Raw genomic sequence first — 23,301 nt, forward strand, 5'->3', positions numbered from 1 at the left:
TAACCCACATAGGCTTTAGGTTGAATTTAGAGGTGCAGTCAATGTATTCCAATGGGGAGACATTTCATTGTAAACTATTTGATGTAAACACCTTCTTTTAACTGTGAAGGGTTAATGCCACAAGGTCAGGGTTAGGCTTGCACAGATCGGGAGGACCTTAAGAACACTCCTGAGGTGAAATTGTGTTTCTAACCTTAACGGTTCTCTCTCTGTGTCCCAAAAGCAAATGAAATTGACATTGAGGTCAAAAGGTCATTTGTGTCCGTTCTCTTGTAACGGTCGCTGTGCTCAAACCGAGCGAGCTACGGTCAAGCGGGGCATCTCGTTGAACTCGGCACGGCCTAGAGATAATAGTAATGCCATTGTGGGCTTTGTGTGTCGTTAAGCACCGTACTTTTTTACTCCATCTTTCCTTTTTGTGTGTGTGTGATTGTGTGAGAGAGATTTTCTTTGACATCTGTTGGGAAAAATGACTGATTACAGTTCATGAGGGTTGTCTAATCACACAAGTGAAGTTTTGAAAAGATCTGACCTTTATTACCCTTCAAACCTGACCCTGTGGCACCATTTTAAGGTACTTCCAGTTGACATAGGAAGCTGAAATTGAACACATACCCTCCTTGGTGTAGGCTCTTATATAATATTGAGTTTTAAGTCTTTATGTTAAGAACTGACTTATTTAAAGAGGGTTAAATGAGTGTGTGTTATTTCATAAAATCATATAAAATCACAGGATTCTCGCAGAGCTTCGAGACCCACTTTAAAAATGTACGTCTGAACACACTGCAACTGGATCTGTGATTTTTTTGGAAAAAAAAATCCTCTCTGTGAACATCACCAAACGGTCAATGTACGATTTCTCTTAAATTACGATAGATAAATGGCTGGTTCTTTTTTTCCTGACACCGTATGCTTATGTACTTTGACATGAAGCGGTCAAATTAGCACCCTACTTGCGTTTTAACCCTTTAATCCCAGAAAAATGGCCATAACTCAAAAAGCGCCGAGGTCTCGACGCCATCTCGTTCGGGGCCAACTGCCCATTACTCCAAACCTACGCTCGCCGAGTTTCGTCTTCGAAATATTTTCAGTTTAGGAGAAAAGGCCGCGCTCGTTTGCCACGTGCTCGTGCGCCTGCAATATGATTTATTTTCCCTCTTGTGGGAATTTTCGAGAATGCAGAAAAAAGTCAAAAATTTGTCATTTTTATAAAACGGAAACCGAAATTCCGAAACGTTTTTTTGAGTGACTTCCTGAAAGAGCTCTCCGCCGCCCACGGCCCGACGCCGTCCGCGATTTTCTGCGACGTATTAAGACGTCAGGTAAGGGACCGTACATTTGCAATGGGACTTTCTTCACTAACCATACGGCTCCCGTCTCAGAGTTCCCTTAAGGTATGTTAGTACGGGTATTCGAACACAGCTATTGACAACACGCAGGCTTGGAAATGGAAAACAATGTGTGTGAGTTGAACCTTGTCTCTTCTCGTTCGTCTAGACGCTGTTGGACCGTTTTGACTATGACGATGAGCCTGAGGGAGCCGACGAATCAAAGAAGCACCAGACATCTTTGTAAGACCCTCCCCCTTGTACTGTGTGTGTGTGTGTGTGTGTGTGTGTGTGTGTGTGTGTGTGTGTGTGTGTGTGTGTGTGTGTGTTGTGCATCTATATGTTAACTGTGTGTATTTGTTTCATTCTGACAGTACCCAGCAGCCTCCAGGTTTCCCCCAGCACTTTCAACAACACATGATGGGCATGATCCAAGACCTCACACACCAGGTAATAAACATGGTACAAGACCTCACACACCAGGTAATAAACATGGTACAAGACCTCACACACCAGGTAATAAACATGGTACTAGACCTCACACACCAGGTAATAAACATGGTACAAGACCTCACACACCAGGTAATAAACATGGTACAAGACCTCACACACCAGGTAATAAACATGGTACTAGACCTCACACACCAGGTAATAAACATGATCCAAGACCTCACACACCAGGTAATAAACATGGTACAAGACCTCACACACCAGGTAATAAACATGATACAAGACCTCACACACCAGGTAATAAACATGGTACAAGACCTCACACACCAGGTAATAAACATGATACAAGACCTCACACACCAGGTAATAAACATGATGCAAGACCTCACACACCAGGTAATAAACATGGTCCAAGACCTCACACACCAGGTAATAAACATGATGCAAGACCTCACACACCAGGTAATAAACATGGTCCAAGACCTCACACACCAGGTAATAAACATGGTCCAAGACCTCACACACCAGGTAATAAACATGGTACTAGACCTCACACACCAGGTAATAAACATGGTACTAGACCTCACACACCAGGTAATAAACATGGTACAAGACCTCACACACCAGGTAATAAACATGGTACTAGACCTCACACACCAGGTAATAAACATGGTACAAGACCTCACACACCAGGTAATAAACATGGTACAAGACCTCACACACCAGGTAATAAACATGATCCAAGACCTCACACACCAGGTAATAAACATGGTACAAGACCTCACACACCAGGTAATAAACATGATCCAAGACCTCACACACCAGGTAATAAACATGGTACAAGACCTCACACACCAGGTAATAAACATGGTACAAGACCTCACACACCAGGTAATAAACATGGTACTAGACCTCACACACCAGGTAATAAACATGGTACAAGACCTCACACACCAGGTAATAAACATGGTACAAGACCTCAAACACCAGGTAATAAACATGGTACAAGACCTCACACACCAGGTAATAAACATGGTACAAGACCTCACACACCAGGTAATAAACATGGTACAAGACCTCACACATCAGGTAATAAACATGGTACTAGACCTCACACACCAGGTAATAAACATGGTACAAGACCTCACACACCAGGTAATAAACATGGTACTAGACCTCACACACCAGGTAATAAACATGGTACTAGACCTCACACACCAGGTAATAAACATGGTACAAGACCTCACACACCAGGTAATAAACATGGTACTAGACCTCACACACCAGGTAATAAACATGGTACTAGACCTCACACACCAGGTAATAAACATGGTACTAGACCCCACACACCAGGTAATAAACATGGTGCTAGACCCCACACACCAGGTAATAAACATGGTACAAGACCTCACACACCAGGTAATAAACATGGTACTAGACCCCACACACCAGGTAATAAACATGGTACTAGACCTCACACACCAGGTAATAAACATGGTACAAGACCTCACACACCAGGTAATAAACATGGTACAAGACCTCACACACCAGGTAATAAACATGGTACAAGACCTCACACACCAGGTAATAAACATGATCCAAGACCTCACACACCAGGTAATAAACATGGTACAAGACCTCACACACCAGGTAATAAACATGGTACTAGACCTCACACACCAGGTAATAAACATGGTACTAGACCTCACACACCAGGTAATAAACATGGTACTAGACCTCACACACCAGGTAATAAACATGGTACTAGACCTCACACACCAGGTAGTAAACATGGTCCAAGACCTCACACACCAGGTAATAAACATGGTACTAGACCTCACACACCAGGTAATAAACATGGTCCAAGACCTCACACACCAGGTAATAAACATGGTACAAGACCTCACACACCAGGTAATAAACATGGTACTAGACCTCACACACCAGGTAATAAACATGGTACAAGACCTCACACACCAGGTAATAAACATGGTACAAGACCTCACACACCAGGTAATAAACATGGTACAAGACCTCACACACCAGGTAATAAACATGGTACTAGACTTCACACACCAGGTAATAAACATGGTACAAGACCTCACACACCAGGTAATAAACATGGTACTAGACCTCACACACCAGGTAATAAACATGGTCCAAGACCTCACACACCAGGTAATAAACATGGTACAAGACCTCACACACCAGGTAATAAACATGGTACAAGACCTCACACACCAGGTAATAAACATGGTACTAGACCTCACACACCAGGTAATAAACATGGTACTAGACCTCACACACCAGGTAATAAACATGGTACTAGACCTCACACACCAGGTAATAAACATGGTACAAGACCTCACACACCAGGTAATAAACATGGTACAAGACCTCACACACCAGGTAATAAACATGGTACAAGACCTCACACATCAGGTAATAAACATGGTACTAGACCTCACACACCAGGTAATAAACATGGTACAAGACCTCACACACCAGGTAATAAACATGGTACTAGACCTCACACACCAGGTAATAAACATGGTACTAGACCTCACACACCAGGTAATAAACATGGTACAAGACCTCACACACCAGGTAATAAACATGGTACTAGACCTCACACACCAGGTAATAAACATGGTACTAGACCTCACACACCAGGTAATAAACATGGTACTAGACCCCACACACCAGGTAATAAACATGGTACTAGACCCCACACACCAGGTAATAAACATGGTACTAGACCCCACACACCAGGTAATAAACATGGTACTAGACCCCACACACCAGGTAATAAACATGGTACTAGACCTCACACACCAGGTAATAAACATGGTACAAGACCTCACACACCAGGTAATAAACATGGTACAAGACCTCACACACCAGGTAATAAACATGGTACAAGACCTCACACACCAGGTAATAAACATGGTACAAGACCTCACACACCAGGTAATAAACATGGTACTAGACCTCACACACCAGGTAATAAACATGGTACTAGACCTCACACACCAGGTAATAAACATGGTACTAGACCTCACACACCAGGTAGTAAACATGGTCCAAGACCTCACACACCAGGTAATAAACATGGTACAAGACCTCAAACACCAGGTAATAAACATGGTACAAGACCTCACACACCAGGTAATAAACATGGTACAAGACCTCACACACCAGGTAATAAACATGGTACAAGACCTCACACATCAGGTAATAAACATGGTACTAGACCTCACACACCAGGTAATAAACATGGTACAAGACCTCACACACCAGGTAATAAACATGGTACTAGACCTCACACACCAGGTAATAAACATGGTACTAGACCTCACACACCAGGTAATAAACATGGTACAAGACCTCACACACCAGGTAATAAACATGGTACTAGACCTCACACACCAGGTAATAAACATGGTACTAGACCTCACACACCAGGTAATAAACATGGTACTAGACCCCACACACCAGGTAATAAACATGGTACTAGACCCCACACACCAGGTAATAAACATGGTACAAGACCTCACACACCAGGTAATAAACATGGTACTAGACCCCACACACCAGGTAATAAACATGGTACTAGACCTCACACACCAGGTAATAAACATGGTACAAGACCTCACACACCAGGTAATAAACATGATCCAAGACCTCACACACCAGGTAATAAACATGGTACAAGACCTCACACACCAGGTAATAAACATGGTACTAGACCTCACACACCAGGTAATAAACATGGTACTAGACCTCACACACCAGGTAATAAACATGGTACTAGACCTCACACACCAGGTAATAAACATGGTACTAGACCTCACACACCAGGTAGTAAACATGGTCCAAGACCTCACACACCAGGTAATAAACATGGTACTAGACCTCACACACCAGGTAATAAACATGGTCCAAGACCTCACACACCAGGTAATAAACATGGTACAAGACCTCACACACCAGGTAATAAACATGGTACTAGACCTCACACACCAGGTAATAAACATGGTAGAAGACCTCACACACCAGGTAATAAACATGGTACAAGACCTCACACACCAGGTAATAAACATGGTACAAGACCTCACACACCAGGTAATAAACATGGTACTAGACCTCACACACCAGGTAATAAACATGGTACAAGACCTCACACACCAGGTAATAAACATGGTACTAGACCTCACACACCAGGTAATAAACATGGTCCAAGACCTCACACACCAGGTAATAAACATGGTACAAGACCTCACACACCAGGTAATAAACATGGTACAAGACCTCACACACCAGGTAATAAACATGGTACTAGACCTCACACACCAGGTAATAAACATGGTACTAGACCTCACACACCAGGTAATAAACATGGTACTAGACCTCACACACCAGGTAATAAACATGGTACAAGACCTCACACACCAGGTAATAAACATGGTACAAGACCTCACACACCAGGTAATAAACATGGTACAAGACCTCACACATCAGGTAATAAACATGGTACTAGACCTCACACACCAGGTAATAAACATGGTACAAGACCTCACACACCAGGTAATAAACATGGTACTAGACCTCACACACCAGGTAATAAACATGGTACTAGACCTCACACACCAGGTAATAAACATGGTACAAGACCTCACACACCAGGTAATAAACATGGTACTAGACCTCACACACCAGGTAATAAACATGGTACTAGACCTCACACACCAGGTAATAAACATGGTACTAGACCCCACACACCAGGTAATAAACATGGTACTAGACCCCACACACCAGGTAATAAACATGGTACAAGACCTCACACACCAGGTAATAAACATGGTACTAGACCCCACACACCAGGTAATAAACATGGTACTAGACCTCACACACCAGGTAATAAACATGGTACAAGACCTCACACACCAGGTAATAAACATGGTACAAGACCTCACACACCAGGTAATAAACATGGTACAAGACCTCACACACCAGGTAATAAACATGATCCAAGACCTCACACACCAGGTAATAAACATGGTACAAGACCTCACACACCAGGTAATAAACATGGTACTAGACCTCACACACCAGGTAATAAACATGGTACTAGACCTCACACACCAGGTAATAAACATGGTACTAGACCTCACACACCAGGTAGTAAACATGGTCCAAGACCTCACACACCAGGTAATAAACATGGTACTAGACCTCACACACCAGGTAATAAACATGGTCCAAGACCTCACACACCAGGTAATAAACATGGTACAAGACCTCACACACCAGGTAATAAACATGGTACTAGACCTCACACACCAGGTAATAAACATGGTACAAGACCTCACACACCAGGTAATAAACATGGTACAAGACCTCACACACCAGGTAATAAACATGGTACAAGACCTCACACACCAGGTAATAAACATGGTACTAGACCTCACACACCAGGTAATAAACATGGTACAAGACCTCACACACCAGGTAATAAACATGGTACTAGACCTCACACACCAGGTAATAAACATGGTCCAAGACCTCACACACCAGGTAATAAACATGGTACAAGACCTCACACACCAGGTAATAAACATGATACAAGACCTCACACACCAGGTAATAAACATGGTACTAGACCTCACACACCAGGTAATAAACATGGTACTAGACCTCACACACCAGGTAATAAACATGGTACTAGACCTCACACACCAGGTAATAAACATGGTACAAGACCTCACACACCAGGTAATAAACATGGTACAAGACCTCACACACCAGGTAATAAACATGGTACAAGACCTCACACACCAGGTAATAAACATGGTACAAGACCTCACACACCAGGTAATAAACATGGTACAAGACCTCACACACCAGGTAATAAACATGGTACAAGACCTCACACACCAGGTAATAAACATGGTACTAGACCTCACACACCAGGTAATAAACATGGTACTAGACCTCACACACCAGGTAATAAACATGGTACTAGACCTCACACACCAGGTAATAAACATGGTACAAGACCTCACACACCAGGTAATAAACATGGTACAAGACCTCACACACCAGGTAATAAACATGGTACTAGACCTCACACACCAGGTAATAAACATGGTACAAGACCTCACACACCAGGTAATAAACATGGTACAAGACCCCACACACCAGGTAATAAACATGGTACTAGACCTCACACACCAGGTAATAAACATGGTACAAGACCTCACACACCAGGTAATAAACTGCTCTTTCTCTCTATTTGTGTCTCTCTCTTCTTTCCGTTTCCTCTTTCTCCCCCCTCTCTCTCTGTCAGAACACACACACACAGTATTAAAACTCCCCTGTCTTTCTCCCTCCATCCAGATACCTCTCCCTCCCAACGGCCAGCTCCAGGGCTATGGTCTGCTGCCGGGCCAGGCCTACCCAGGAATGGTGGGTCCTCCAGGCCAGCCCCTCCCTGGTACAGCACCTCCGGGCTTCCCTGGGGGATACCCTCCAAATAAGGACGCCTTCGGCCAACACGTGGGCCAGCAAGAACAGGTGAGATTAGTACATTAATAGATTTGAATTAGGTTCGGTGGATTTTTATTAGACATGAATGGTTAAAAACATGAACATAGTAATCCCGCACTTAATATAATAGCTATGGACCAGTCCAATCTTTATATATTTATTTTATTTGACCTTTATTTAACTAGGCAAGTCATTTAAGAACAAATTCTTATTTACAATGACGGCCTACCAGTGGGTTAACTGCCTTGCAGGACGACAGATTTGTACCTTGTCAGCTCGGGGATTCGATATAGCAACCTTTTGGTTACTAGTCCTCTTACCACTAGGCTACCTGTCTCTAACCGCTAGGCTACCTGCCTCTAACCACTAGGCTACCTGCCTCTAACCACTAGGCTACCTGTCTCTAACCGCTAGGCTACCTGCCTCTAACCACTAGGCTACCTGTCTCTAACCGCTAGGCTACCTGCCTCTAACCACTAGGCTACCTGTCTCTAACCGCTAGGCTACCTGCCTCTAACCACTAGGCTACCTGCCTCTAACCGCTAGGCTACCTGCCTCTAACCGCTAGGCTACCTGCCTCTAACCACTAGGCTACCTGTCTCTAACCACTAGGCTACCTGTCTCTAACCGCTAGGCTACCTGTCTCTAACCGCTAGGCTACCTGTCTCTAACCGCTAGGCTACCTGTCTCTAACCGCTAGGCTACCTGTCTCTAACCGCTAGGCTACCTGTCTCTAACCGCTAGGCTACCTGTCTCTAACCGCTAGGCTACCTGTCTCTAACCGCTAGGCTACCTGTCTCTAACCGCTAGGCTACCTGCCTCTAACCGCTAGGCTACCTGTCTCTAACCACTAGGCTACCTGCCTCTAACCACTAGGCTACCTGTCTCTAACCGCTAGGCTACCTGCCTCTAACCACTAGGCTACCTGTCTCTAACCGCTAGGCTACCTGCCTCTAACCACTAGGCTACCTGTCTCTAACCGCTAGGCTACCTGCCTCTAACCACTAGGCTACCTGTCTCTAACCGCTAGGCTACCTGCCTCTAACCACTAGGCTACCTGCCTCTAACCGCTAGGCTACCTGCCTCTAACCGCTAGGCTACCTGCCTCTAACCACTAGGCTACCTGTCTCTAACAGCTAGGCTACCTGCCTCTAACCGCTAGGCTACCTGCCTCTAACCGCTAGGCTACCTGCCTCTAACCACTAGGCTACCTGTCTCTAACCGCTAGGCTACCTGCCTCTAACCGCTAGGCTACCTGCCTCTAACCGCTAGGCTACCTGCCTCTAACCGCTAGGCTACCTGCCTCTAACCACTAGGCTTCCTGCCTCTAACCACTAGGCTACCTGCCTCTAACCACTAGGCTACCTGCCTCTAACCACTAGGCTACCTGCCTCTAACCGCTAGGCTACCTGCCTCTAACCGCTAGGCTACCTGCCTCTAACAGCTAGGCTACCTGCCTCTAACCGCTAGGCTTCCTGCCTCTAACCGCTAGGCTACCTGCCTCTAACCGCTAGGCTACCTGCCTCTAACCACTAGGCTACCTGCCTCTAACCGCTAGGCTACCTGCCTCTAACAGCTAGGCTACCTGCCTCTAACCGCTAGGCTTCCTGCCTCTAACCGCTAGGCTACCTGCCTCTAACCGCTAGGCTACCTGCCTCTAACCACTAGGCTACCTGCCTCTAACCGCTAGGCTACCTGCCGCCCCAAAATAGTCATATGATTTGGAATATTAAATTACTCAGTTAATGTGTATCACTTCTCAGAACTCATCACGCATTGCAAGTGTTCTTCCTGTTCCACATGCAACAATGTAGTGGTACTAACATATTTACAAACTTATTTGATGTTGTAAATGTTATGGTTTCTGCTTGTCAGGATATGAATATGGACCTGGACCCCCCCTCCATGAAGGATGGACGACACCGACCGGATGGCAGGAAGTCACCATCAGGATCTAGGTGAGTGCTGGTCAGGTGGCCAGTCCCTATTGGTTAATGGCTAAAGACAGCGTTCAAATGGCCAGTTTCTATTTTTTAATTGCTAAAGACTGTGTTCAAATGGCCAGTTTCTATTGGTTAACATCTAAAGACAGTGTTCAAATGGCCAGTTCGTATTGGTTAACGGCTAAAGATGGCGTTCAAATGGTCAGTTTCTATTGGTTAACATCTAAAGACAGTGTTCAAATGGCCAGTTCGTATTGGTTAACAGCTAAAGACAGTGTTCCAATGGCAAGTTCCTATCAGATCCTGAAATTAACTTTTTGGTTAATTAAGCAGCCAAAATATATTTTGCCATAATAAAAAAATTAAGTAAGCATTCATTCTGATGTTTCTAAAAACAAGAAATCTATTACTAGTAAAAAGTAATGTGGTATATTGCTCATTGAGTCTTTTAACCAATGTACTTTAAAATAAATCATTTAGCTACAATAGTGAAAACAGATTCTACAACTGAACATCAAGAATCAACAGTGTCCTGCCCTGCCACAAAGTGCTGAGGTATCACGGTTGGATAAGAGCGTCTGCTAAATGACTTAAATGTAAATGTAAATGTATATTGAAGCAATAAGGCACAGAAAGGGGTGTGTGTTATATTGGCCAATATACCACGGCTAAGGTCTATTCTTAGGCACGACATGTCGCGGATTAAATGTAGAAGCACACAAATAAATGTAGGAGAACAATTTTAAGTATTTGAGTGTTTTTTTTTAAATTTTATGATAAGAAATTACCTGAAAGTTAATGAATGAAATGTTTTTGGAGTGTTTCGTGCGTCTCGCTGCCCCTTTAAGGGGCGGGACGTTACCGCGGTAACCGGGCACTCACAGCCACCTCGTGATGAGAAGAGAATCTCCAGTCTCTTGCAGCAGTTGCAGAAAACTTAAGCTAACATTGAAAAATAAAATATAGAAACCTAGCGTGTGAATTGGGGATGCCAACAAAAGACGAAGACTTACACTTTTAGAATACTTTCTTTAGGATTGAAGAATAATTAACTCTTCCCAAATACTGTGTGTGACCACCCACCAACGTGGCTGGTGAAATAGACTTTCTTACTCGCAAATTACGAAATCTACCCGCATTTGGCGGAAGTTAATTTCCAACCCTGGTTCCTATTGGTTAATGTTCAAATGGCCAGTTCTTATTGGTTAATGTTCAAATGGCCAGTTCTTATTGGTTAATATTCAAATGGCCAGTTCCTATTGGTTAATGTTCAAATGGCCAGTTCCTATTGGTTAATGTTCAAATGGCCAGTTCCTATTGGTTAATGTTCAAATGGCCAGTTCCTATTGGTTAATGTTCAAATGGCCAGTTTCTATTGGTTAATGTTCAAATGGCCAGTTCCTATTGGTTAAGAGCCTTGATCAGCCTTGATCACATGAAATTATGATCAAGGCTTTATCCGCAATTTTATATTCCATTGTTGTGCGACTCGAGCACAATTCCCTCCCGCATTTTAAGCCCTGCTTACCCAAACTCATGGTTTGTTGTGAGAATTTTTTCTCTCCCCCATTTCAAAATGTCCAAGATAAGCTAACATCCTCTCCAGACCTTGTGTTGTTGCCTACCTTACGTTGCTCCAAGGTGTGGGATTTCCGAGGCTAGCCAAGCAGTAATATAAGCGGTATGTGATTTGTGTCTGTTCTCTCTCTCTAGGTCTCCTAAGAGGAGGCGGTCGCGGTCCAACTCTAGAACACAACGGTCCAGAAACAGACGCTCTCGCTCACGGTCCAGAGACCGCCGCAGACACTCCCCACGGTCACGCTCCCAGGAACGCAGGGAGAGAGAGAAGGAGAAGGAGAAAGAGAGGGAGAGACGGCAGAAAGGACTGCCACAGCCCAAGGCTGACACGCTGAGCGGTGAGACAACTCTCTCGCTCTCCTCTCTCTTTATTCACCTAGTCAGTCTATGTCATGGAAAGAGCAGGTGTTCTTAATGTTTTGTACACTGTGTGTGTATATATATATATATAATATTGGTTCCCTTTCCAATGTGAATCACTGTCACTTAATCTGTCATTATTTCTCTCTTTCTCCCTGTCTCTCTCCCTGTCTCTCTCTCTCTCTCCCTGTCTCTCTCTCTCTCTCTCTCTCTCTCTCTCTCTCTCTCTCTCTCTCTCCCTGTCTCTCTTTCCCTGTCTCTCTCCCTGTCTCTCTCTCTCTCTCTCTCTCTCTCTCTCTCCCTGTCTCTCTCTCTCTCTCCCTGTCTCTCTCTCTCTCTCTCCCTGTCTCTCTCTCTCTCTCTCTCTCTCTCTCCCTGTCTCTCTCTCTCTCTCTCTCTCTCTCTCTCTCTCTCTCTCTCTCTCTCTCTCCCTGTCTCTCTCTCTCTCCCTGTCTCTCTCTCTCTCCCTGTCTCTCTCTCTCTCCCTGTCTCTCTCTCTCTCCCTGTCTCTCTCCCTGTCTCTGTCCCCATGTCCCCCCGCTCCTCCAGTGTGTAGTACCACTCTGTGGGTGGGTCAGTTGGACAAGAGAACACAGCAGCAGGATGTAGCCTGTCTACTGGAGGAGTTTGGACAGATAGACTCCATCAACGTAAGTTTAGTGTGTGTGTGTGTGTGTGTGTGTGTGTGTGTGTGTGTGTGTGTGTGTGTGTGTGTGTGTGTGTGTGTGTGTGTGTGTGTGTGTTTAATCCACACACTGACTCTTTAGGTTGTTCTTAAATAATTCAAATTTAGAATCTCTGATTTCTTGTGCCAATATCTTCCAATTCACTTGGTAAGCTCCTTCCTCTCCTCTCCTCCCTCCTCACCTCTCCCCTTGTCTCCTCCCCTCCCTCTCTCTCCCCTCCCCTCTCTCTCCCCTCTCCTCCCTCCCCCCTCTTCTCTCCTCTCCCCTCTCCTCCCCTCTCTCCTCTCCCCTCTCCTCCCCTCTCTCCTCTCCCCTCTCCTCCCCTCTCTCCTCTCCCCTCTCCTCCCTCCTCTCCCCTCTCTCCCTCCTCCCTCCTCTCCCCTCCCCTCTCTCCTCTCCTCTCTCCCCTCCCATCTCTCCTTCTCCTTCCCTCTCTCCCTCTCCTCTCCCCTCTCCTCCCCTCTCTCCTCTCCCCTCTCCTCCCTCCTCTCCCCTCTCTCACTCCTCCCTCCTCTCCCCTCCCCTCTCTCGTCTCCTCTCTCCCCTCCCATCTCTCCTTCTCCTTCCCTCTCTCCCTCTCCTCTCCCCTCCCTCCTCTCCCCTCTCCTCTCCTCTCCTCTCTCAGATGATTCCTCCCCGAGGTTGTGCCTACATTGTCATGGTCCACAGACAGGATGCCTTCAGAGCTCTGCAGAAACTCAGCAGAGGATCCTACAAAGTCAACCAGAAAGCCATCAAGGTATGTGGGCTCTGTTCGAATAAAGGGCCGGTTTCCCGGACACAGATTAAGCCTTGCCTTGTGCTAGACATCCTAAAAAAGCAAGTTCAATTAAGTGCTTCTTAGTTTATGACTAGGCTAAGTCTGTGTCCGGGAAACCGGCCATGAAAGTAAATATGAATATTGATTTAATATGTATATTATCGTCTCTCGTCCCCAGATCGCGTGGGCGTTGAATAAAGGTATCAAAGCAGAGTTGAAGCAGTACTGGGATGTAGAGCTGGGCGTTACCTTCATCCCCTGGTCTAAGATACGACAGGACCAGCTAGAGGACATCAGAGAGGGAGGGACGCTGGACCCAGACACACTGGACCCAGGTAATAACACACACTGGACCCAGACACACTGGACCCAGGTAATAACACACACTGGACCCAGGTAATAACACACACTGAACCCAGACTCAGCGAATATGACGAGCAGCACCACAGATATAGAGATGAACGCGATGCAAGACTTCATTGTCACACAAGAGTATCTGCACCTGTTTACAGGTGTGTTTCACGCTGCTACAACGATGTGGCAGCTACGGGGCCAAAAACAGCAGACAAGTTTTGCCTTGCGGTTCAATGCTCTCACACACACACACACACACACACACACACACACACACACACACACACACACACACACACACACACACACACACACACACACACACACACACACGGGTACCTGTATAGTACCTGTCTGACCACGTGTCCCTTGTTTGACAGAGTGGAGGAGTGTTCAGAGTAACCAGGACACACCAGAGGAGTTCAGACAAAATGGCAGCTCTGAGCCGTTAGCCACGGTGGAGGACACAGCTGGGGCCGCACCTGTAGCCACTCCTGTACAGGTAAATATTTTAGTTTGTTCCCTTTATCATAGATACCTATGCTCTACCTCAGTGAGCTAACACTTTTTTCCAGATTCTGTATGGCACCCTATTCCCTATATAGTGCACTACTTTAGACCAGAGCCCTATTCCCTATATAGTGCACTACTTTAGACCAGAGCCCTATGACACCCTATTCCCTAATAGTGCACTACTTTAGACCAGAGCCCTATGGCACCCTATTCCCTATATAGTGCACTACTTTAGACCAGAGCCCTATGGCACCCTATTCCCTATATATAGTGCACTACTTTAGACCAGAGCCCTATGGCACCGTATTCCCTATATATAGTGCACTACTTTAGACCAGAGCACTATGGCACCCTATTCCCTATATATAGTGCACTACTTTAGACCAGAGCCCTATGGCACCCTATTCCCTATATATAGTGCACTACTTTAGACCAGAGCCCTATGGCACCCTATTCCCTATATAGTGCACTACTTTTGACCAGAGCCCTATGGCACCCTATTCCCTATATAGTGCACTACTTTAGACCAGAGCACTATGGCACCCTATTCCCTATATATAGTGCACTACTTTAGACCAGAGCCCTATGGCACCCTATTCCCTATATATAGTGCACTACTTTAGACCAGAGCCCTATGGCACCCTATTCCCTATATATAGTGCACTACTTTAGACCAGAGCCCTATGGCACCCTATTCCCTATATAGTGCACTACTTTAGACCAGAGCCCTATGGCACCCTATATAGTGCACTACTTTAGACCAGAGCCCTATGGCACCCTATTCCCTATATATAGTGCACTACTTTAGACCAGAGCCCTATGGCACCCTATATAGTGCACTACTTTAGACCAGAGCCCTATGGCACCCTATTCCCTATATATAGTGCACTACTTTAGACCAGAGCCCTATGGCACCCTATTCCCTATATAGTGCACTACTTTAGACCAGAGCCCTATGGCACCCTATTCCCTATATAGTACACTACTTTAGACCAGAGCCCTATGGCACCCTATTCCCTATATAGTGCCCTACTTTAGACCAAATGGCACCCTATTCCCTATATATAGTGCACTACTATAGACCAGAACCCAATGGAACCCTATTCCCTATATATAGTGCACTACTTTAGACCAGAGCCCTATGGCACCCTATATAGTGCACTACTTTAGACCAGAGCCCTATGACACCCTATTCCCTATATAGTGCACTACTTTAGACCAGAGCCCTATGGCACCCTATTCCCTATATAGTGCACTACTTTAGACCAGAGCCCTATGACACCCTATTCCCTATATAGTGCACTACTTTAGACCAGAGCCCTATGGCACCCTATTCCCTATATAGTGCACTACTTTAGACCAGAGTCCTCTCCAATATTTAGTGAATAGGGTGCCATTTCAGTGGGTTCCACTTGGGTCACTCTACAACCCTCTGTCTAACAGGCTCCTCCCTCGTCGTCTCCCCAGGTACATCCGGTCCAGGTGCAGTCGATGGGAGGTGTAGGTTCTCTCCAGCAGCACCCCTCCTTCCCCCCTGGGCCTGGCCCTCCTGGTGGTCCCCCCATGGGCCTGCCTCCCCCTTCCTTCCCCCCTGGTGTACCACCCGGACCTCCTCCCTCCTTCATGAGACCGGGACCAAGGTTCAACCCCATGCAGATGATGCCACCAGGTAACACTACAAGATATCTCTCCATCAAGATATCTCTCTCTATCAAAACCTTTCTCTCTCTCTCTATAAAGATCTCGCTCTATCAAAACCTCTCTGTCTCGATATCTCTCTATCAAGATATCTCTCTCTCTATCAAGATCTCTCTCTATCAAAACCTTTCTCTCTATAAAGATATCGCTCTATCATAACCTCTCTGTCTCTATCTCTCTATCAAGATATCTCTCTCTCTCTATCAAGATCTCTCCATCAAGATATCTCTATCAAAACCTTTCTCTCTCTCTCTATAAAGATATCTCTCTATCAAAACCTCTCTGTCTCGATATCTCTCTATCAAAACCTTTCTCTCTCTCTATAAAGATCTCGCTCTATCAAAACCTTTCTCTATCAAGATATCTCTCTATCAATATATCTCTCTATCAAGATATCTCTCTCTTCTCTCTCCCTCTCTATTTCAATCACTCATTCTCAAACATCTATCTATCTACTGTATCTATATAAAGCTGTCCATCTCACAAGCCTGAGTCTTTCTCTCTCTAAGAGTACTGTTCTCAATTCAATTTCAATTCAAGGGGCTTTATTGGCATGGGAAACGTGTTAACATTGCCAAAGCAAGTGAGGTAGATATTATACAAAAGTGAAATAAACAATACAAATTAACAGTAAACATTACACATACAGAAGTTTCAAAACAATAAAGACATTACAAATGTCATATTATATATATACAGTGTTGTAACAATGTACAAATGGTTAAAGTACACAAGGGAAAATAAATAAGCATAAATATGGGTTGTATTTACAATGGTGTTTGTTCTTCACTGGTTGCCCTTTTCTTGTGGCAACAGGTCACAAATCTTGCTGCTGTGATGGCACACTGTGGTATTTCACCCAGTAGATATGGGAGTTTATCAAAATTGGATTTGTTTTCGAATTCTTTGTGGATCTGTGTAATCTGAGGGAAATATGTGTCTCTAATATGGTCATACATTTGGCAGGAGGTTAGGAAGTGCAGCTCAGTTTCCACCTCATTTTGTGGGCAGTGAGCACATAGCCTGTCTTCTCTTGAGAGCCATGTCTGCCTACGGCGGCCTTTCTCAATAGCAAGGTTATGCTCACTGAGTCTGTACATAGTCAAAGCTTTCCTTAAGTTTGGGTCAGTCACAGTGGTCAGGTATTCTGCCACTGTGTACTCTCTGTTTAGGGCCAAATAGCATTCTAGTTTGCTCTGTTTTTTTGTTAATTCTTTCCAATGTGTCAAGTAATTATCTTTTTGTTCTCTCTCTCTCCACCAGGTTTCCTTCTGCCTGGGTCGATGCCCCTGGGCCCCTCTGGCCCCCCTCCCTCAGCAGCAGGGGGTGTAGGGGGAGTTGAGCTGTCTCTGGATCCAGCCGGCCTGGGTTTGTAACCTTAACCAGAGATCATAGTAGAATAGTCTTTTACTAAAAGTTGTAGAGTAAGAGGACAGAGTAGATTGGAACCCAGAGAGTCGATTGAAACGCAGAGATGTTAATCAGACCATGTTACTGTCTCTAGTAGTTACCTGATAGAGATGTTAACCAGACCATGTTACTGTCTCTAGTAGTTACCTGATAGAGATGTTAACCAGACCATGTTACTGTCTCTAGTAGTTACCTGATAGAGATGTTAATCAGACCATGTTACTGTCTCTAGTAGTTACCTGATAGAGATGTTAATCAGACCATGTTACTGTCTCTAGTAGTTACCTGATAGAGATGTTAATCAGACCATGTTACTGTCTCTAGTAGTTACCTGATAGAGATGTTAATCAGACCATGTTACTGTCTCTAGTAGTTACCTGATAGAGATGTTAATCAGACCATGTTACTGTCTCTAGTAGTTACCTGATAGAGATGTTAATCAGACCATGTTACTGTCTCTAGTAGTTACCTGACAGAGATGTTAACCAGACCATGTTACTGTCTCTAGTAGTTACCTGACAGAGATGTTAATCAGACCATGTTACTGTCTCTAGTAGTTACCTGATAGAGATGTTAATCAGACCATGTTACTGTCTCTAGTAGTTACCTGATAGAGATGTTAACCAGACCATGTTACTGTCTCTAGTAGTTACCTGATAGAGATGTTAACCAGACCATGTTACTGTCTCTAGTAGTTACCTGATAGAGATGTTAACCAGACCATGTTACTGTCTCTAGTAGTTACCTGATAGAGATGTTAATCAGACCATGTTACTGTCTCTAGTAGTTACCTGACAGAGATGTTAATCAGACCATGTTACTGTCTCTAGTAGTTACCTGACAGAGATGTTAACCAGACCATGTTACTGTCTCTAGTAGTTACCTGATAGAGATGTTAATCAGACCATGTTACTGTCTCTAGTAGTTACCTGATAGAGATGTTAATCAGACCATGTTACTGTCTCTAGTAGTTACCTGATAGAGATGTTAACCAGACCATGTTACTGTCTCTAGTAGTTACCTGATAGAGATGTTAATCAGACCATGTTACTGTCTCTAGTAGTTACCTGATAGAGATGTTAACCAGACCATGTTACTGTCTCTAGTAGTTACCTGATAGAGATGTTAATCAGACCATGTTACTGTCTCTAGTAGTTACCTGATAGAGATGTTAATCAGACCATGTTACTGTCTCTAGTAGTTACCTGATAGAGATGTTAATCAGACCATGTTACTGTCTCTAGTAGTTACCTGATAGAGATGTTAACCAGACCATGTTACTGTCTCTAGTAGTTACCTGACAGAGATGTTAACCAGACCATGTTACTGTCTCTAGTAGTTAATCAGACCATGTTACTGTCTCTAGTAGTTACCTGATAGAGATGTTAACCAGACCATGTTACTGTCTCTAGTAGTTACCTGATAGAGATGTTAATCAGACCATGTTACTGTCTCTAGTAGTTACCTGATAGAGATGTTAACCAGACCATGTTACTGTCTCTAGTAGTTACCTGATAGAGATGTTAACCAGACCATGTTACTGTCTCTAGTAGTTACCTGATAGAGATGTTAATCAGACCATGTTACTGTCTCTAGTAGTTACCTGACAGAGATGTTAACCAGACCATGTTACTGTCTCTAGTAGTTACCTGATAGAGATGTTAATCAGACCATGTTACTGTCTCTAGTAGTTACCTGATAGAGATGTTAACCAGACCATGTTACTGTCTCTAGTAGTTACCTGATAGAGATGTTAATCAGACCATGTTACTGTCTCTAGTAGTTACCTGACAGAGATGTTAACCAGACCATGTTACTGTCTCTAGTAGTTACCTGATAGAGATGTTAATCAGACCATGTTACTGTCTCTAGTAGTTACCTGATAGAGATGTTAATCAGACCATGTTACTGTCTCTAGTAGTTACCTGATAGAGATGTTAATCAGACCATGTTACTGTGTCTAGTAGTCTAGTAGTTACCTGCCAGAGATGTTAATCAGACCATGTATATTAACCTGTATTCTCTGTCTCTGTTCCCTCATCAGGTAACCAGGTGCCTGGTCCTCCAGGGGGCTCACCAGGCGGTCCCATCCCACTGTCTGGAGGTCTTCTTGGGGCTCGCCCCGGCATGATCCCCCTCCAGCGCCCTCCAGTCCACTCTCCTGGTCCGGTCCTCCCCCCACCTCACATGCAGCGCTTCCCTCCTCCCCACGGTGGCCCACATGGCCCCCACCCCCCTCGGGGCCCCCCCCACCACAACATGCCACCCCAGATGATGCCCCCCAACAGGGGCCCCCACCCTCACATGATGCACCACGATGGCCCCCCTCCGCCGCCCGGGGGCCCACGAGGGTTTGGGATGGGCATGCCCCCTTCCCATCCCATAAGGGGTCCCTTCCCTCCCCACGGGCCCCTCCCTGGGGGGCCCCCACCACCTTTCATGAGGGGGGGCCCTCGAGGGCCAGAGGGGCCGGAGGAGATTGAGGGGAGGGGGCCCCCCAGGGGCGAGAGACCTGGGTTTAGGGACAGAGATCCAGATAGGGAGCGAGAGAGGGACTGGGAGAGGGATAGAGAGAGGGAGAGGTTTGGTGGAGGGGGGAGGCGGTTTGGGGACGGAGGGAGAGGAGGAGGAGGATGGGGAGAGAGGATGGAGGAAAGGGAAAGGTTTGGGGGGTGGCAGGAGGATGGGGGAGAGCCGAGAGGAGGGGGAGGGTGGGAGAGAGATAGAGACAGGCGGGACTGGAGAGAGAGACGAAGCAGTCCTGATGGAGAGAGGGAGCGAGGGAGAGGAGGAGACGGAGAGAGTGAGCGCGGAAGGAGTGCGGGAGGAGAGAGGGAGCGAGGTAGAGGATCAGAGGTAGGGGAGAGGGGGAGAGGAGAGGTAGGAGAAAGGGGGTTGGGGGAGAGGGGGAGAGGTAGAGGAGAGGTTGGAGAAAGGGGTGTAGGAGAGAGGGGTGTAGGAGAGAGAGGGAGAGGTAGAGGAGAGGTAGGAGAAAGGGGTGTAGGAGAGAGGGGGAGAGGAGAGGTAGGAGAAAGGGGTGTAGGAGAGAGGGGGAGAGGTAGAGGAGAGGTAGGAGAAAGGGGTGTAGGAGAAAGGGGTGTAGGAGAGAGGGGGAGAGGTAGAGGAGAGGTAGGAGAAAGGGGGGTGGGAGAGAGGGGGAGAGGTAGAGGAGAGGTAGGAGAAAGGGGTGTAGGAGAGAGGGGGAGAGGTAGAGGAGAAAGGGGGTTGGGAGAGAGGGGGAGAGGTAGAGGAGAGGTAGGAGAAAGGGGGGTAGGAGAGAGGGGTAGAGGAGAGGTAGGAGAAAGGGGGGTAGGAGAGAGGGGGAGAGAGGTAGGAGAGAGGGGGCGCGGCGGGAGTGAGGGAGGAGAGGGAGAGCGGCAGAGGCGACCGAGGAACAGAGAGAGGACATCTCGTTGGGACACAGACGATCGACTAGGAGACAAAGCAGAGGTAGAACCAGAGAACGTGGAACTCAAGCTCCGGAACTCTGACGACAACAACACAGAAACCCTCCCACCTACTACTACTACTACTGTTGTTGCTGCTGCTACGACAGAACCCTCTAAAGAACCTCCTACGGATTCTAAAGATTCCACTGTAGAACCCTTCCAATCCCAACAGAAGGTGGAATCGGAACCCTCTGGCCTCCCTGTTGAAGTGACTGGTACAGAACCGCGCGTGGCGTGTGTTTCTGGATCTACAAGTCAACCTCAGCCCATAGAGAAAACACATGCGGATGAGACACAGGAGACTGAGGCAGTCATAGGCTAGTGGCTACCAAATGAAACCTTTTTTTTTTTTTTTTTTTGTTAGCCTAGGTGCCAGTCTGTTTCTGCCTTCATGACAACTCCTGTCACTAACTCCTTTGTGGAATTGTCATGTTTGGCTTGATATTTACTGCAATGGAGCTGGCAAGAGCACAAACGGATCTGGGACCAGGCTAGTTTGATGTTGCCCCTCAACCACAGATATAGAATCAGATTCCCCTTATCCCTCCAATTGTAACCTTAGCCATAGGGGATGGTAATATACAGAGCATTCGGAAAGTATTCAGACCCCTTGACTTTTTCAACATTTTGTTACCTTACAGCCCCGATCAATCTACAAACAATACTCCATAATTACAAAGCAAAAAAATAAATATAAAACTGATATCACATTTACATAAGTATTCAGACCCTTTACTCAGTACTTTGTTGTAGCACCTTTGGCAGCGATTACAGCATCCAGTCTTCTTGGGATGCTACAAACTTGGCACACCTGTATTTGGAGATTTCTCTCATTCTCTACAGATCCTCTCAAGCTCTGTCAGGTTGGATGGGGAGCGTTGCTGCACAGCTATTTTCAGGTCTCTCCAGAGATGTTCGATTGGGTTCAAGTCCGGGCTCTGGCTGGGCCACTCGAGGACATTCAGAGACTTGTCTCAAAGCCATTCCTGCGTTGTCTTGGCTGTGTATTTAGGGTCATTGTCCTGTTGGAAGGTGAACCTTCACCCTAGTCTGAGGTCCTGAGTGCTCTGGAGCAGGTTTTCATCAAGGATCTCGCTGTACTTTGCTCCGTTCATCTTTCCCTCGATCCTGACTAGTCTCCCAGTCCCTGCTGCTGAAAAACATCCCCACAGCATGATGCTGCCACCACCATGCTTCACCGTAGGGATGGTGCCAGGTTTCCTCCAGATGTGACTCTTGGCATTCAGGCCAAAGAGTTCAATCTTGGTTTCATCAGACCAGAGAGTCTTGTTGCTCATGGTCAGAGTCCTTTAGGTGCCTTTTGGCAAACTCCAAGAGTGCTGTCATTTGCCTTTCACATATGAGTGGATTCAGTCTGGCCACTCTACCATAAAGGCCTGATTGGTGGAGTGCTGCAGAGATGGTTGTCCTTCTGGAAGGTTCTCCTATCTACACAGAGAACTCTGGAGCTCTGTCAGAGTGACCATCAGGTTCTTGGTCACCTCCCTGACCAAGACCCTTCTCTCCCGATTGCTCAATTTGGCCGAGCGGCCAGCTCTAGGAAGAGTCTTGGTGGTTCCAAACTTATTCCATTTAAGAATGATGGAGGCCACTGTGTTCTTGGGGACCTTCAATGCTGCAGACATTTTTTGGTACCCTTCCCTAGATCTGTGTCTCAACACAATCCTGTCTCGGAGCTCTACGGACAATTCCTTCGACCTCATGGTTTGGTTTTAACTCTGACATGTCCTGTCAACTGTGGGACCTTATATAGACAGGTGTGTGCCTTTCCAAATCATGTCCAATCAATTGAATTTACCACAGGTGGACTCCAATCAACTGGTAGAAACATCTCAAGGATGATCAATGGAAACAGGATGCACCTGAGCTCAATTTAGAGTCTGATAGCAAAGGGTCTGAATACTTATGTAAATAAGGTATTTCTGTATTGTTTTTTTATATATATTTGCTATATAAAAACAAAATGTAAATAACTTTTTTGCTTTGTGATTATGGGGTATTTTGTGTAGATTGATGTTTAAAAAACAACATTTTAATCAGTTTTAGAATAAAGGCTGTAATTAAATGGAAAAAGTCAAGGGGTCTGAATACTTTCCCGACGGCCCCTGGATATGTCCCCTGGGCGCCCTGGTCAGTGTACTGTAAGCTGCCATTTAGGATGTAAGTGAATATCTGATCCTGGATCAGTGGGTTACAGGTCAC

General features: G+C 45.7%; 1 protein-coding gene across 1 annotated transcript in view; it reads left to right on the forward strand.

Annotated features, from left to right (window-relative positions):
• The window catches only part of LOC120021164 (SR-related and CTD-associated factor 4-like), a 60,640-nt gene extending 39,240 nt beyond the window's left edge, over positions 1-21,400 (forward strand). The window contains exons 8-20 of the mRNA XM_038964803.1: positions 1,498-1,571; positions 1,703-1,778; positions 8,178-8,354; positions 10,203-10,285; positions 11,984-12,186; positions 12,758-12,858; positions 13,520-13,633; positions 13,833-13,989; positions 14,389-14,510; positions 15,989-16,190; positions 17,483-17,587; positions 19,674-20,216; positions 21,231-21,400. Of these exons, the coding sequence (XP_038820731.1) occupies positions 1,498-1,571; positions 1,703-1,778; positions 8,178-8,354; positions 10,203-10,285; positions 11,984-12,186; positions 12,758-12,858; positions 13,520-13,633; positions 13,833-13,989; positions 14,389-14,510; positions 15,989-16,190; positions 17,483-17,587; positions 19,674-20,216; positions 21,231-21,400 (2,127 nt within the window). The remainder of the gene's footprint in view (positions 1-1,497; positions 1,572-1,702; positions 1,779-8,177; positions 8,355-10,202; positions 10,286-11,983; positions 12,187-12,757; positions 12,859-13,519; positions 13,634-13,832; positions 13,990-14,388; positions 14,511-15,988; positions 16,191-17,482; positions 17,588-19,673; positions 20,217-21,230) is intronic.
• The last annotated feature ends 1,901 nt before the right edge of the window (positions 21,401-23,301 follow it).

The sequence above is a fragment of the Salvelinus namaycush genome, chromosome 26 (assembly GCF_016432855.1).
Source record: "Salvelinus namaycush isolate Seneca chromosome 26, SaNama_1.0, whole genome shotgun sequence".
Lineage (NCBI taxonomy): Eukaryota > Metazoa > Chordata > Actinopteri > Salmoniformes > Salmonidae > Salvelinus > Salvelinus namaycush.